This window comes from Orycteropus afer, unplaced genomic scaffold (assembly GCF_000298275.1).
Source record: "Orycteropus afer afer isolate SDZICR_OR568_19922 unplaced genomic scaffold, OryAfe1.0 scaffold00045, whole genome shotgun sequence".
Classification (NCBI taxonomy): Eukaryota; Metazoa; Chordata; class Mammalia; order Tubulidentata; family Orycteropodidae; genus Orycteropus; species Orycteropus afer.
The window spans coordinates 5,320,483-5,337,968 of record NW_006921632.1 but is presented as its reverse complement, the minus strand read 5'-3'; the positions used below and the strand labels follow the sequence as shown (position 1 = coordinate 5,337,968).

Sequence of the window (17,486 nt, the reverse complement as noted above, 5' to 3'; positions counted from 1 at the left end):
TACTCACTTTCAGCAGGCAAGGCTGTATCATCTGCTTATTGCACATTGTTAATGAGTCTTCCTCCAATCCTGATGCCACATATTTCTTATCGTCCACTTTCTCGGATTATTTGTTCAGCATACAGATTGAATAAGTATGGTGAAAGGATACAGCCCTGATGGACACCTTTCCTGATTTTAAACCACGCAGTATCTATCTCCTTGTGCTGTTCAAATGATGGCTTCTTGGTACATGTTCTTCATGAGCACAATTAAGTGTTCTGGAATGTCCATTCTTTGCAATGTTATCCATAATTTGTTATGATCTACACAGTTGAATGCCTTTGCATAGTCAATAAAACACAGGTAAGCATTTTTCTGTTATTCTTTGCTTTCAGCCAAGATCCATTCAACATCAGCAATGATATCCTTCATTCCATGACTTCTTCTGATTCCAGCTTGCATTTCTGGAAGTTCTCTGTCAATATACCACTGAAGTAATTTTTCAATTATCTTCAGCAAAATTTTACTTGTGTGAGATATTAATGATATGGCTTATACTGCTTGATAATTTCTACATTCTCTTGGATCACCTTTCTTTGGAATGGGCATAAATATGGATCTCTTCCAGTTGGTTGGCCAGGTAGCTGACTTCCAAAATTTTTGGCATAAATGAGTAACCTCCTCTCTGGTAGCACAGTGCCTAAGGTATCTGACTGCCAACCAGGTTGGTAGTTCAAACCCACCAGCCACTCTATGGAAGCAAGACTGGGCATTCTACTTCCATAAAGATTTACTGCCTTGGGGGTCAGTATGAGTCAAAATTGACTCAACATTAGTGATTTGGTTTGATTTTTCCTCTGGAGCAGCATCTGCTTGTTGAAACATCTCAGTGTACACTCCATCAATTTCTGGAGTCTTTCTTTCACCAGTTCCTTCAGTGCAGCTTGGAATTCTTCCAAGCAACAAAATTGGCCAGCAAAAGCCTTATGAATAGCAGTGGAACATTGTCTGATATAGTGCCAGAAAATGAGCCCCTCAGGTTGGAAGGCACTCAAAATATGACTGGGAAAGAGCTGCCTCATCAAAGTGTAGTGGACCCTAATGACATGGCATGAAGATTTCAGGATGTTCATATGCTGATGTGGCATGACTCTAAATGAGAAAAAACAGCTGCAAGCATCTATTAGTAATCAAAAGGTGGTTTGTACAGTGTATGAATATAGGATAATTGGAAGTTGTCAAAAATGAAATATGCCACTTTGAAGATTGATATATTCTACACATTAGTGAGCTGAAATGGACTGGTATGAGCCATTTTGAACTGGACAGTCATATAGTATATTATGGGAGCTTTGGTAGCATAGTGCCTAAGGCACTTGACTGCTAACCAGAAGGCTGGCGGTTCAAACCCACCAGCCGCTCCTTGCAAGGAAAGTTGGGCAATCTAATTCCATAGTGATACTGCCTCGGAAACCCAAGGAGGGGTCACTGTGAGTCGGGTCCGACTTGACGGCACATAACAACAACAACAACAACATGGTATATTATGCCAAGAGTGGCAAATTGAAGAGGAACAGTCACATTCATTGTCAAAATGAACATTTCAAGATCTATCCTGAAGTACAACACTATCAGTGATAGGACAATATTCATATACCTATAGGAAGACCAAGGAGCTTTGATGGTGTAGTTGATAAGGCATTTGACTGCTAACCAGAAGGTCAGTGGTTAAAACTCACCAGCCACTCTTCGGAAGGAGGACGGGGCAATCTACTTCTGTAAAGATTTACAGCCTCAGAAATCCAATGAGTTGAAATCAACTCAATGGTAGTGAATTTGGTTTTTGATTAATAGAAAGACCAGTGAATATGACTATTATTCACATTTATACACCAACCACTAATATCAAAGATGAAGAAATTGAAGAATTTAACAACTGCTACAGTCTGAAATTAACCACCATGCAATCAGGATGCATTGATAATTAGCAGTGATTGGAATGTGCAAGTTGGAAACAAAGAAGGATCAGTACCTGGAAAATACGGCCTTGATGACAGAAATGATGCCAGGTTCGCAGATAGAATTTTGCAAGACCAATGACCCATTCATTAGAAACACCTTTTTTTTCAACAACACAGGTGGCAACTATACACATGGACCTTGCCAGATGGAATACATTGGAATCAAATCTATGGAAAGAGACAATGGAGAAGCTCAATATCATCAGTCAGAACAAAGCTAGGGGGTGACTGTGGAATAGACTATCAGTTGTTTATATGCAAGTTCAAGTTGAAGCTGAATAAAGTTAAAACAAGTCCACATGAGCCAAAGTATGACCTTGGGTATATCCTACCTGAATTTAGAGACCCTCTCAAGAATATATTTGATGCATTGAACACTAATGGCCAAAGACCAGACGAGTTGTAGGATGACATCAAGGACACCATTTGTCAAGAAAGCAAAAGGTTGTTCAAAAGACAGGAAAGGAAGAAAAGACCAAAATGGAAGTCAGAAGAGACTCTGAAACTTGCTCTTGAATGTAGAGTAGCTAAAGTGAATGGAAGAAACAATGAGGTAAAAGAGCTGAATGGATTTCAAAGGGTGGCTCAAGAAGACAAAGTATAATGAAATGTGCAAAGACCTAGAGTTAAAAAACCAAAGGGAAGAACGTACTTGGCATTTCTCCAGCTGAAAGAACTGAAGAAAAAACTCAAGTCTCAAGTTTCAGTATTAAATGATTCTATGGGATAAATCAACACCAATGGAAGCAGTAGTCAAGAAATCTAACAACTATTGAAGGAAACTTTCTTTGTTGGTTACCAAGGGTAGGAGGGAAGGAAGGAAACACTACAAAATCTGCTGCAAAAGACCTCTTTAAAGTGCTAAAGAACAAAGATGTTGCTTAGAAGACTAAGGTGCGCCTAACCCAAGCCATGGTATTTTCAATCACTTCATATGCATGTGAAAGCTGGACGGTGAATAAGGAAGACTGAAGAAGAGTAAGGAAGACCGAAGAAGAGTTGATGCTTTTGAGTTGTGGTGTTGGCAAAGAATACTGAAGGTACCATGGACTTCCAGAAGAACTAACAAATTTGTCCTGGAAGAAGTACAGCTGGAATGCATCTTGGAGGTGAGAATGGCTAGACTTTTTCTCATCTATTTTGGTCATGTTTTCAGAAGGGACCATTCCCTGGAGAAAGATATCATGCTTGGTAAAGTGGAGGGTCAACAAAAAAGGGGAAGACCCTCAATAAGATGGATTGACACAGTGGCTGCAATGGCTCAAGTATAGCAAGGATTGTGAGGCTGGCACAGGACCAGGCAGTGTTTTGTTCTGTTGTCCATAGAGTTGCCATGAGTTGGAGCCAACCTGACAGCACCTAACAACAACAACTACAACAGGAAAAATATCAGTTGACGCAGGAAGCATCAAAAGAGCACAGAAAGAATACACAGAGTCACTATAGCAAAAAGAATTTGTCAGTGTTCAGCCATTTCAGGAGATAGCATGTGATCAAGAACTAATGGTACTTAAGGAAGAAGTCCAAGCTGCACTGAGGGCATCGGTGAAAGACAAGACTCCAGGAATTTACAGAATACCAATTGAGATGTTTCAACAAACTCATACAGTGCTGTTGTTGTTGTTGTTATTTGCCGTCGAGTTGGCCCCGACTCATAGCGACCCCTCCTTGGGTTTCTGAGGCAGTATCACTATGGAAGTAGCATTGCCCAACCTTCCTTCCGAGGAGTGGCTGGTGGGTTTGAACCGCCAGCCTTCTGGTTAGCATTCAAGTGCCTTAGGCACTATGCTACCAGAGCTCCCATATGCAGTGCTGGAAACACTAATTAATGTTAAGAAATTTGAAAGATAGCTACCTGGCCAACTGATTGGAAGACATCCATATTTGTGACCATTCCAAAGAAAGGTGATCCAACAGAATGTGGATCAATCATATCACATGCAGGTAACATTTTGCTGAAGATAATTCAAAAATAGTTGCAGAAGTACATCACAAGGAAACTGCCAGAAATTCAAACCAGGTTCAGAAGAGAATGTGGATCAAGAGATATCACTGCTGATATCAGATGGATCTTGGCTGAAAGCAGAGAATGCCAGAAAGATGTTTACCTGTGTTTTATTGACTATGTAAAAGCATTTGACTTTGTGGATCATAACAAATTATGAGTAACATTGTGAAGAATGGGAATTCCAGAACACTTAATTGTGCTCATGTGGCACTAGTACGCAGATAAAGAGGCAGTTGTTCAAACAAAACAAAGGGATACTGTGTGGTTTAAAATCAGGAAAGGTGTGTGTCAGGTGTGTTCTACTTATTGACGCTGGACTATATGAAGAGAATGTGGCATTAAGATTGGAGGAAGATTCATTAACCTGTAATATGAAGATACACAACCTTGCTTGTTGAAAGCAGAGGACTTGAAGCACTTACTGATGAAGATCAAAGACTAAAGCCTTCAGTATGGATTACATTTCAAAATGAAGAAAACAAAAATACAACTGGACTGACCAATAAGCAACATCCTGATAAACAGAGAAAAGATTGAAGTTGTCAAGGATTTCCTTTTACTTGGATCCACAGTCACTGTCCATGGAGCAGCAGTAAAGAAATCACACGATGTATTGGGCAAATCTGTTGCAAAAAAAACCTCTTTGAAGTGTTAAAAAGCAAAGATGTCACCTTGAGGACTAAGGTGCATCTGACCCAAGCCATGTGTGATAGTTGGAGCTGTGTGTAAACTTGGCTGGACCACAATTCTGTGTGGTTTGAGCTGTTGTGGTGTGGTTGTTCCCATGATGGGATCAGATGATCATGTTTTGAGTGGCCAATCTGTTGAAAGGGAGTTTCCCTAGGGGTGTGTCCTGCTTCCAGTATATCTGTGGACATCTTGGGAGAGGAGACATTCTTCTGTGGATCGGGATTCTGTTGTGCTGCCTACAACTGTCCGTCAGTGGACAATCCACCATTCGGCCTGGAGATCTTGGATTCATCATTCGTTGGAGTCAACAGCCGGTGTACTGCCTGCCAGCCTTGAGCTCCTCAGCCCCTGCGGCTGCAAGTCAGAAAAAGCCTCCAGCTTGACGTGGAAAAGTCTCCACCTTGATGTTTGATCCAGGAACTTTGGACTTGCCAGCTTCTGTAAGTGTGTGAGCCATTTTCCTAAGATAAATTTATATATACATATATATATGTAAGCTTTACTGGTTTTATTTCTCTAGAAAACCCAGTCTAACACACCATGGTGTTTTCAATTGCCTCGTATGTATGTGAAAGCTGGACAGTGAATTAGGAAGACTGAAGAAGAATTTATGCCTTTGAATTATGGTGTTGGTGAAGAATATTAAATATAGCACAGACTGATAGAAGAACAAACAAATCTGTCTTGAAAGAAGTACAGCCAGAATGGTCCTTAGAAATTAGGATGGTGAGACTTCATCTTACATACTATGGGCATGTTATCAGGAGAGATCAATCCCTGGAGAAGGATGCCATGCTTGGGAAAGTAGAACATCATCAAAAAAGAGATCCTCGATGAGATGGATTGACACATTGGCTACAACAGTGGGTTCAAACATAACAAAGATTTGAGGATCACACAGGACCAGGCAGTGTTTTGTACATAGGACAAATAGGACATAGGAGTCAGAACCAACTCCACAGCACCTAACAACAAACAAATAAAAAAAAACAAAACTCACTGCTGTGGAGTTGGATCCTACTCATAGTGACCCCTCCTTGGGTTTCCAAGGCAGTATCATTACGGAAGTAAAATGCCCCATCTTCCTTCCGAGGACTGGCTGATGGGTTTGAACCGCCAGCCTTCTGCTTAGCAGTCAAATGCCTTAGAGACTTTGCCACCAGACCTCCTACAACAAACAACATTGACTAATAATTTTGAGCATCTTGACATGTATTTATTGACCATTGTCTATCTTCTTTGGAGAAACATCTATTCAAATCCTTTGCCAATTTTGTTTTTGGTATCACAGTTCTATTTGATATTTAATTGAAAGGAATATATTTTTTAAAAATTAATAGATTTCTTTTTTAGAACAGTTAAAAGTTTTCAGAAAATTGAGCGGATAGTCTAGATAGTTCCAATATACTTTCTTTCTCCTCCACTCACAGTTTATCCTATTTTAACATCTTGCATTAGTGTGGTACATTTGTTACAATTGATTGATGAACCAATTTGATAAATGATTATTAAAAGTCTATGATTTACTTTAGGATTTATTGTTTGTGTTGTATCGTTCTATGGGCTTTGACAAATGCATAATGTCATGTGACTACCATTACAATATCATACAGAGTAGTTTACCATAAAATCTGTTCTCCACCTATTCATCCCTGTCCCTCTCCTATCTTCTCTATCTTTCCTTTTCCAGACCTCCTGGCAACCACTGATCTTTTTACTGTTTCTATAGTTTTGACGTCTCTAGACTGTCATATAGTTGGAATCATGCAATAGAAGCCTTTTCAGACTGGCTTCTTTCACTAAGCAATATGCATTTAAGGTTCCTCCATGGCTTTTTGTGGCTTTATAACTCATTTTTTGTTTGTTTATGGCTGAATAATATTCCATTGTACAGATATATTATAGTTTGTTTATTCATTTACCTTTGGAAAGATATCTTGTTTGCTTCTGGATTTTGGCAATTATGAATAAAAGTGCTACAAACAATCATGTGTAGGTTTTTGTGTGGACATGAGTTTACAGTGCTTTCAGGTATGTTTCGCTTTGTAAGAAATTGTCAAACTTTCAAAGTGGCTACAACTTTGCATTGCCACCAACAATGACTGAGAGTTTCTGTTGTCCCATATCCTTATCAACATTTGGCCTTGTCAGTATTCTGGATTTCAGAATGGGCAGTGTTTCATTCTGTTGTATACAGGGTTGCCATGAGTTGGAGCCAGCCTACAATCACATAACCATTCGTGTGTAGTGGTATTTCATTTTGTTTTTTATTTGCAATTCTCTAATGGCATTTGGAAGGTCCCTAGGGAGCGTGTAGGGTTTGTGCTCAACTGCTGATCTAAAAGTTGGTGATTTGAATCCACCCAGAAGTACCACAGAAGAAAGGACTGGGAATCTGCTTTCATTAAAATTACAGCGAAGAAAACCCTATGAAGCAGTTCTACCTTGTAACACATGGGGTTGCCATGAGTTGTAATCGACTGGACAGCAACGAGTTTGATTTCGTTTTGCTTTAATGACATTTGATGCTGAACATGTTTTCATATGATTATTTTTCATCTGTATATCTTCGTTGGGAACTCTGGTAGCGTAGTGCCTAAGGCACTTGACTGCTAACTAGAAGGCTGGCGGTTCAAACCCACCAGCCACTCCTTAGAAGGATGACTGGGCAATCTACTTCCATAGTGACACTGCCTCGGAAACCCAAGGAGGGGTTGCTATGAGTCAGCCCGACTCGACGGCACATAACAACAACAACAATCTTCTTTGGGAGCTCTGGTAGCGTAGTGCCCAAGGCATTTGACTACTAACCAGAAGGTTGGCGGTTCAAACCCATCAGCTACTCCTCGGAAGGACGACTGGGCAATCTACTTCTGTAGTGACGCTGCCTCAGAAACCCATATCTTCTTTGGTGAGGTACCTATTCAAATCTTTTGCCCATTTTAAAAATTGGATTACTTTTATAATTGAGCTGCAAAATTTCTTTATATGTATCTCTATACCAGTCCCTTATAAGTTACATGATTTGTGAATAGATTTTTCCCATTCTGTGGGTTGTCTTTTCATTTTCTCGAAAAAAAAAGTTTTTCATACTGTGTAGTCAAATAGTTCTATCTCCTAGGCCCTTGCATTCTTATTGTTTGCAGCTGGAATGAACAGGGGCCAAAACAAAAGTAAGCAATAGAAAGGGTGGTAGAAAGGGCAAGGAGAAGAGAGGTATCTGCGGTGAAGCGTGGAAGCAAAGACATAGATGGAGCAGGGAAGGAGAGAAGGCGACTAGAGAAAAGGGTGTACCTTTTGCTTGGGGAGCACTTTACCCATGTCCCCAGGGTGGCTCATATTTGCTGTGGCACAACAGATGTGCTCCGACACCAGAATTCTACACACCCCCTCCAACTACAGTCTAGAGGAGGAGCTATCGTGGCAATAATCTTGCCCCCTGGCACTTCCATCTCTAGCTTGTCTGTGTTTTCTCTGAGGAAGGTAATGAGAATGTAAAAGGAGTGTTTGAAGTCACTCTATAGGACCTCAAAGGCAAGGAACTCCGTTTCATTTATCGTTTCATCTTTCAGCATCTAGTACAATATCTGACACACACAGACTCCCAATAGATATTTGCTCCGTGAGTGATAGAGGTGGAAAACGATGGATAGAGCCAGGTTTTATCATCAGTTGCTGAGAATGTTTTGAGTACAAGGAGAGTCTTGGGTGGTACGGGCTAGGAGAAAGTTTTTTTTTTTTTTTTGCTAAAAATAAAGGTAGCAACTAAATATCTTCGGATACGCATTGTGTGTAGGAGATGATGGCTCCCAAGTTAGATGTTAGCATCTCAGAACCATCTGGGGAGCGAAGAAACTCAGCGGGTGCCAGATCTGGGCACTGTTCCTAGCGGGAGGAGGAATAGGAGGAGAAAGGAGGCCAGGACGAGGCGGAGCCTCCTTGCTAGCAACTGCTAGTGGAGGTTGGGAAGCCTCTCCTCCATCCCCCTCCCTTGTTGCCTCCACCTGGCTCCTCCCCGAGTTCTCCAAGCTCCCCTCCCCCTTTCCCCAAGGACAGTCTGCGAGGAAGCTGCTGTGGAGAAGAGCTGAAGACTGAAAGGCAAGAGGGGTTCTAAGCTAAAGAGCGAGGGGGAAAGCTAAGAGGAAAGTGGGAATGAAAGGGGGGGGGGGGGGGGCGGTGGGGGGGATCCGCCGGCGGCAGAAAAGAAAAAAGGTGATACAGGCATCATAAGCAGCAGCCGAGAGGGGGAGGGGTAAGGCAGTCGGTAGGCATTCCAGCCCCTGGACTAGCCTCCCTCTACTTGTCATGCACAGTACGGTGCCCTGGAGATCAGAGATGGGGTGGTGCACGGACTGCGATGCCCTTGGCTGCCTGACCCCAACCCTGGCGCTCACCAAATTAAAATCAGTGCACCTAAGATGTTGCTCTCCGTATTTCTCCCTCCCACGTGTGGTTATATATGTGTGTCACTGTGTGTCTGTCTATAAAGGATGCCTGTATATGAATCTGCGTGTGTTTCTGTGCCCTGTGCCTCTGTTACTGTCTCAGAGATGCATGAGAAGAACTTGAGCTGTTTTCTCCAGGTCAGCACCCTCCTAACCTGCTCCTTGTTACTGTGAATTCTCTCCCTGGAGGCTCCAGGGGTGGAAGGTCCCTGTATGGGCTTCTACCTCATGTTGTGCTCCAAGAGTGAACCAGAAGGAAAGACTCCCAGGGGATTCGGGATCATCATACTCAGATGTCTTGTTCTTTTCTTTCCAAATGTTTCCCTTTCTGTTTGCCCTAGACACACAATCTTTCTTTCTGGAGAACAGCAGAAATTTGGATGAGAATGTTGTTGTTGTTGTTGTTGTTGTTTGCCATCGAGTCGCCCCGACTCATAGCGACCCCTCCTTGGGTTTCCGAGGCAGTATCACTACAGAAGTAGGAATACCCAACCTTCCTTCCGAGGAGTGGCTGGTGGGTTTGAACCGCCAGCCTTCTGGTTAGCGGTCAAGTGCCTTAGGCACTATGCTACCAGAATACTCTAGTTAAATAGGAGATTATCTGTATCCCTGTGTATTTGTGTTTATATTCCATTCAGTTTGTCACTTTATGGTTTCTGTTGGTGTCTGTGTGTGATAAAAAGTGGAGAGAATATGGAGGTGTGCCTGTATCCAAGCACATTTTTAATCTTTCATGTATTTGTCTGTATTTTGTGTTATTCTTTAATCTTTCATGTATTTGTCTGTATTTTGTGTTATTCTTTAATCTTTCATGTATTTGTCTGTATTTTGTGTTATTCTTTAATCTTTCATGTATTTGTATTTTTTGTGTTATTTATCGCTTCATTAATGCTTTCAACAAATATTTATTGAGCTCTAGTTATGTGCATAGACTTTGATAGACTGTGGGAGAGTTTTAAAAAACAAACATAATCTCTGCCTTTGAGGAGTTTTCAGTGTAGTTAGGGGAAGTGACTTAAAAGCCATATAGACCAGGGGTAAGCAGGCTTTTTTTATAAAAGATCAGACAGTAAATATTTTAGGCTTTGCAGCCTAGACAATCTCTGTTGCAGCTCTGCTGCCCTGCTGAATCACAGAAGCAGCCGGAGACAATAGGTGAATGAGTGACAGTAGTTGTGCTTTATTCATGGAACACTGAAACTTGAATTTCATATAATTTTCACATGTCATGAAATATTATAATTTTTTAATTGTTCTCAACTATTTGAAACGTAAAAACCTTTGTTAGCTAGCTACCATACAGAAACAAAGTGAGGGCTGGATTTGGCCCGCAGGCTGTAGTTTGCCAACCTCTGATCTAGTCTAATCTTCTTCTCACTGCATTGTTGTTGTTGTTTGCCGTCAAGTTGGACTCAACTCATAGCGACCCCTCCTTGGGTTTCCGCGACAGTATCACTACGAAAGTACGTTGCCCCATCTTCCTTCTGAGGAGTGGCTGGTGGGTTTGAACCATCACCCTTCTGGTTAGCAGTCAAGTGCCTTAGCCACTATAAGAAGGAATTTAAATATATAAAATGGTAGTGATAAGTGAATGATCCAGTTCCAGTCAATATGTGATTAGAGGAAGTCTAAGAAAGAAGTTCTCCTTGACCTATGGAATGGGCTCTGATGGCACAATGGTTAATGCATTCAGCTGCTAATCTAAAGGTTGACTGAACCCAGTAACTGCTTTTCAGGAGAAAGGCGAGGCAGTCTGCTGCCATAAAGATTTCAGCCTTGAAAAACCTTTGGAGGTGGTGTTACTCGGCCCTATAAGGAGCTCTGGTAGTATAGTGCCTAGGGCATTTGACTGCTAACCAGAAGCTTGGTAGTTCAAACCCACTAGCCACTCCTCGAAAGGAAGACTGGGCAATCTACTTGTGTAAAGATTTACCACCTTGGAAACCTAAGGGGAGTCACTATGAGTCAGAATCGACATGATGGCAGTGAGTTTGGTTTGGAGTTTTGGATAAGGTCGCTATAAGTTGGAATGACTGGATGGCAATGGATTTTAGTTTTGACCCATGGTCATCAGTGAAGACTTAATATTATTGAGTGTGACTAGGATTGGCCTTACGTAATGGTGTAGGGTTTGGTTCTGTGGAAAAGGCAGGGTAGACTTTTGGATAAAGGATGCAGTGTACCTGGGCACAAAAATGGGGAGGAACAAAGTAATGTAGGTGACAATGGAGCAGAGAGTTCATGGGAACAAAGGTTGAATCTATAGGCAAGGACTAGCTAGTAGAAGGTTGGAATGCCAAACCAAGAAGTTTGGCCTTTATCTGTCAGGACTGTTTATATGTACTTTATCTGTGAATCTGTCTCTTAATAACAATATGTGTATTTGCACATGTATGTCTTCATGTGTCTCACTGCATGTTTTATTGGCATGTGTGTAGATTTGTATGTTTGTGCAGCCTGTGTCCTTATAAGCAGCTTCTCTAGTTTTCTCAGATACAAGGCAGAAGCATGAGCTGCCCTAAAGGTCATCACCCCCTTGTTCATGTGACTCCTACCTCCACTGAAGCCTCAGGGATTTATGACCCACGGAGATTTACTCTGTGCCTCTGATAGAGTGGAGAAGGGACACACAGACAGAGGAAGCCCAGCTATTACAATAAATGATTCAGGTTGAGAGAGGCTGTGAGAATAGAAAAGGAGGGATGAGTAAGGAAAAATAATAAGAAGGGAGAATATTAGGATTTGGTGTCTGTTTCCATTCGGAGAGTAAGGAAGAGGAAATATTTAAAAATAACAGGTTTAACCTAGGTAATTGGGAGAGTGATGTTTCCATTGACATTTTATGGATATAAAAAGTATGTCTTATACATTCCCTTCGGAAAGATAAACCCTAAAGACAAAAACATGAAAGTGTTCCTGTGTCATTTGTACATATCTGTATATCTATAGCAGTGATTTTGTGTTATTCTTCCCATTTGGTAGGATATAGTGTAAAGGTCAAGGCCTGAAGATACAGGATCAAGAAGAGATGCTTAGGAGGCTGAGAGCCCAAGAGAGATGGAAAGTTCCTAACCATTCCTGAACCTGACTCTGTTAACTTGGCCAAGCTCTAACGCCCTTTGTAACTTCAAACTCCAGTCCCAGCTGTAATCCAATTCCATAACAACCATCCCTTGCTTTTCTGCTTCCACTTTGCTGGTTCTCAGTCAGTGCCTGAAACCCCATCTGATTCTTACCCTCTGTAGCAGCCTTCCTGTTCATTAAAAGGGAAGAATCCTTGAAGCTAATTCAATCCCCTCCCTCCTTTCTCATTTCTGTTCAGTCAACTGCTCTTCTCCCTGACCTTAGCTTATTCTCCAAATAGGCTGCAGTTGGGGTGGGAGGGGTCAGAGAGAGATTAACCAGAATTTTTGCAGTCTTGGACTTGATTACTGTGACATTTCAGCTTGTCACTCTGCAGGGGTGTGGCTTTTCTCTGGCTAAACTCCAAACCTCCCAGAACTCCAAAGCTCAGACTTAGTGTAGTGGGAGGGCCTGACTGCAGTGGCTTTAGGCAGTGTAACAGAGCCGTTTTCTGAGCTAGTAGCACCCTGATCCAGCTGTGTCTTAACTGACTGTTCTTTTAAATTCTAGTGTGGATCATGACCAATGAAGAACACCATGCAGCCAAAACCCTGGGAATTGGCAAAGCCATTGCCGTGTTAACCTCTGGTGGAGATGCCCAGGGTAAGGAAGAGGGCCCTGCTTGGGGTGAAGGCCTTTTGAAAGCATGCCTGGTAGGCCCCTGGGAGATTCTTGATTCCTTCATGCCGTAGAACAGAACTATCCTCCTGTAGGATCACCCTAGAATCCTGGGCTTTCCTTTCTTGATGTCAGGTCTAAGTGCATTTGGATTTTATTTCTCTCAATGTTTATAGAACTTCCTCCCAAGTTTCTCTAAAGATTTGAGGCCATTTTGGTTCTTTGGAACTAAAAGAATGCTATTTTCTCAACACTGGAAAGAAAGATAAAATCATTGAGAGGCAGTGGGTAGATGCACTTCAAGTACTTTGGAAATAGTGGGAAAGGGAGGGGACCTAGAATTAGTATTTGTTGGGCCCCAGCTAGACCTTTAGTTATTAATTCTGATGTGTGAAGAATTCCTGCAGCCTCCAGGACCAGGCCCCTCAGTCTTATAGCACATTTCCTTCTACTAGGCATAGTACTGCTCTGCTCCCTGTTTTCCCTGACCTTCCATCCCCTTCCATCCCATTAGCCCTTGAACAATCAGGAACAGCAGCAGTTCATTAGTACAGGTCCATTGGAGGGAGAGGGACAGAAAGCAAAGCCAGAGAGAGAACAGCCCTTGGGTTGTGTCCAAGGAATCTGGGGCTCAGAAAAATTAGATACAGGAAAAATGAAGTGAGATATAAAGGATGTGTGATTTTCCCCCCATTCTCTTCTTTGTATAGTCTAATTTATAATGTAACTAATGGGGTGGAATCTGTAAAAAGGATACCAGGACGTAGAGACAGTGATGAGAAAAAACAGAAAGAAAGAGATTTCAGCTAGTCTATGGCCTCCTTTGCCCCACTCTCCCTAGGCTCTCCTAGACATTGTGCTAAGCACCCACTCTGTGTAGAACCTTGTCTTGTATGTTGTGAAGAAGTTGTTATTCCTTTGGGATTTTGGTAAGGAACGATACCATATATTACTAGAATTCTTATATAAGACATATAATAAAAATAATCATGATACATGGTATAACATAGATGAACCTTGAAAGCATTGTGCTAAGTAGAACAAGCCATTTATAAAAGACCACATATTGTATGAGTCTATTTATGTGAAATGCCCAGAATAGGCACATCTGCAGAGACAGAAAGTAAATTAGTGGTCACTTTGGGCTGGGGAGTGACTGCTAATGGATATGGACTTTTTCAGAGATGAAAATGTTCTAAAATTAGATTGTGGTGATGTTAATACAACCTTGTGAGTTAACTAAAAGTGTTGACTGGTACTCTTTAAATGAGGGAATTATATGATATGTAAACCATATCTCAATAAAACTATTAAAAAAATAAGTGTGCATTAACCAAGTGGAAATCACTTACATAATGAAGTGATAGGCCTTGGTTGAATTAATCAGGGAAAACTTCACAGAAAAGATGGGTTCCAAGAAACTGAACTTGTCATTGAGGTATAGTGCTTAGAACAGTGCCCGGAATATAGTAAGTGCTCAGTTAATATATTGTTGTTGTTATGTGCCGTCGAGTTGGCCCTGACTCATAACGACCCCTCCTTGGGTTTCCGAGGTGGTATCACTACAGAAGTAGATTGCCCAACCTTCCTTCTGAGGAGTGGCTGGTGGGTTTGAACTGCCAGCCTTCTGGTTAGCAGTCAAGTGACTTAAGCACTATACTACCAGAGCTCCTAATAAATATATTATTAATTAGTTTTAAAATTATTTTATTGCACACCTAAACCAAAAAACAAAACAAAAACCTCACTGCTGTCGAGTCGGATCCAACTCATAGTGACCCTTCCTTGGGTTTTTGAGGCGGTATCACTATGGAAGTAGATATTCCCATCTTCCTTCCAAGGAGTGGCTGGTGGGTTTGAACTGGCAGCCTTCTGGTTAGCAGTCAGATGCCTTAGGCACTATGCCACTAGAGCTCCCTATTGCACACCTATTGTGTGCCAAATAGGATGATAGGCATTACGGATACATCAATGAGAAAGTCAGACATGGTGTAGTCCCTGCTCTTATGATACTGCTTGTTAGTACAGTAAACCTGTGAAAGCTGGAAACTGTGTAAGGCAGAAACCTGTCAGAAGAAAAATTCAAATATTTTCTACTAATAGAGAACAGTAGAAAAGTGGTAAGACTGCACCTTGTCAAAGTTGGAAAACTTGCTAGACCTGGAAAGACAAGGCAGTCTCGTCTCCCACTCTCACAGGTTTCACAGTATATTAGGAGATTTAGACTTCACATCTTTTTAAAACAAGCCTGCATTTCATTGTAATTATGATTGATGTTATGCATAGGAGAATGCTAGAATAAAGAAACTGAGGAAGGAAGTCTTGAGATTAGGAATAGTGAGCAGATAAGGAATGCAGAATCTTTGTTGAAGCTGTGGAGACAGGTGACCTAGCTTCTGTCACTTCTCTTGTCTCTTCTGGAAAGGATCCCATGCCAATACTGAGCTCCTCAACACAAACTCTAAGCTCCTCAACACAAACTCTATGAGTGTTGTCCTGAAAACTTTATAGGATTGCGTGTGGAATTGGAAGAGAGAGCCTGCTGAAAATGCAAATGCATTAGGAAATGGTGAGAAAAAAAGCTCTTGGAGAGGGAAAGAGAAAAAATTTAACTTGGGTCAAAGAACAGGAGAACCCTCCCAACTTCTGAGCCTGTGCAGTTTGTTATGTGCCATTGAGTCGGACCCGACTCATAGTGACCCCTCCTTGGGTTTCTGAGGCAATATCACTACGAAAGTAGATTGCCCAACCTTCCTTCCGAGGAGTGGCTGATGGATTTGAACTGCCAGCCTTCTGGTTAGCAGTCAAGTGCCTTAGGCACTATACTACCAGAGCTCCTGTGCAGTAAGACCCTCTTATTCTAGGGATGACCATCATCTGCCTGCTCAAAGGGAAGGATCATCTTTCATGGATGCAGGGGCCCTAGATATGCTGATTTATCCAGCTAAGTCAAAGCTTAAGGGGTTCTGTGGCAGGGACTTTGTACCCAGGGAAATATCCCTCCTGTGAATCTACGTAACATTGCAGGAACATGTGATTGAGGACTGAGAGTAGACTGGAATAAAATTTTAGGGAGGCAAGGAGGCAAAACAGAAAACTCAGAGCTGAGAGGTCCCAGTTGAAGGGACAGCTCAAATACAAATGTGGCCTGACCAGATAATATTAATGGCCCTAGTTCTCCCAGGAAGAAAACACAGAGATTGTGTGTTTCCTGGAGAATATGAACCACATGAGAAAATGAGATTGGGCACTGTAAAATCTGTAATTGTTGTTATGTACCGTCGAGTCACACCTGACTCATAGTGACCCCTCCTTGGGTTTCCGAAAATCTGTAGAGGCCACAGCAAAGCTCCTAACCTCTTGAAGTGGAAGAATGGCCAGGATTCAGACATCTTAGACTTGGGAAGTAAGGACTCTGGGATGCTGTGCTAATTAGATACCAAATCTAATTTCCTTTCCAGCCCAGGAATGCCTATTGCCCCCCTAAATCATGTGACATTTAGCTTTCTGAAATCAGCAAACTCTACTGCTGGAAAGGACTTCCACCATCTGGTCTGTCCTCTGTTTCTAGATGGGTAGTACATTCCAAATACAGGTTTGACCTATTTTTAAAAGTTCACAGGGACAGAGATTATATTGCCTATCTGGGTTGTCTAGTATAGGATTTATAATTTTTAATTGCATGTTTATCAGAAAGTGCTATTCACATCTAACAAACATTTATTCCTCATGTTGGAATTACATGTGTGTGTGTATATATATATATATATGTATATATGTATGTGTTTTCTTATTCTAAATTCAGTTAAAATAGAAACTTTTTCGCATCTGATTTCAAAAGATAGTGACCAAGTCATTTATGACTTGGTTTCTATCTAGTCTTATAGAGGACTATCATACACACTTCTCCCAAAAGTCTCTTCCTGACAGGCTATAATTGGAGGCTCCACACAACATGTTTATGATGTCCTTCAGAGCCTCTCATGGCTGTACCCAGAATACTCCCAAGGATGGTGCCTGTAATCTTATCCTTCATCTTGCTTTTGATAAGTCAGGCAGCTGCTCATACAGGGTTATTTAGGGCAACATGGGACAGCCAAGAAGAGCCTGGCCAAGACTGGCTTAGGGCCAGACTAGGGGTCAGTGAGGATGGATAGGAGAGCTGAAAGAATTACTGGAACTCCCTGGCACAAACTATCTATACATCCCAGGGTGTGATTTCTGGTGATTTGAGGGTTTAAGACATAGCTACAGGAACACTAAGGGAAGGGAGTACTGAAACTTGATTTCCAATAAAACACTCAGTTATCCAATTTAGAGGCAGGAAATATGACCTCCAGTGAGGTTGAAGTAAGAAAGTAGAGGAGGGCAGATAATCTTTTCTTGGGGGATTTTTCTTCTGTTCAACAGGTTTGGATATTTCCTGTCCAACATGTATTATTTGCTTTACGTTGCAAGTCTTTTCAGTAGCTTGTTTCTCTTAAATCCTTCCCTCCCCCACCACCACATTTGCTCGGCTTAGAGGTGGGAAACAGTGTTCTGACATACACATCTCAGAGCCTGTTTTTCCTTGTTTCCTAAGATTATAAATTCATACTC

The 17,486-nt window shown here is 41.6% G+C and overlaps 1 protein-coding gene across 1 annotated transcript in view; it reads left to right on the top strand.

Moving 5' to 3' along the window:
* Positions 1-17,486, top strand: part of PFKM (phosphofructokinase, muscle) — a 54,262-nt gene that overhangs the window by 17,297 nt on the left and 19,479 nt on the right. The window contains exon 3 of the mRNA XM_007937887.2: positions 12,780-12,872. Within this exon, the coding sequence (XP_007936078.1) occupies positions 12,780-12,872 (93 nt within the window). The remainder of the gene's footprint in view (positions 1-12,779; positions 12,873-17,486) is intronic.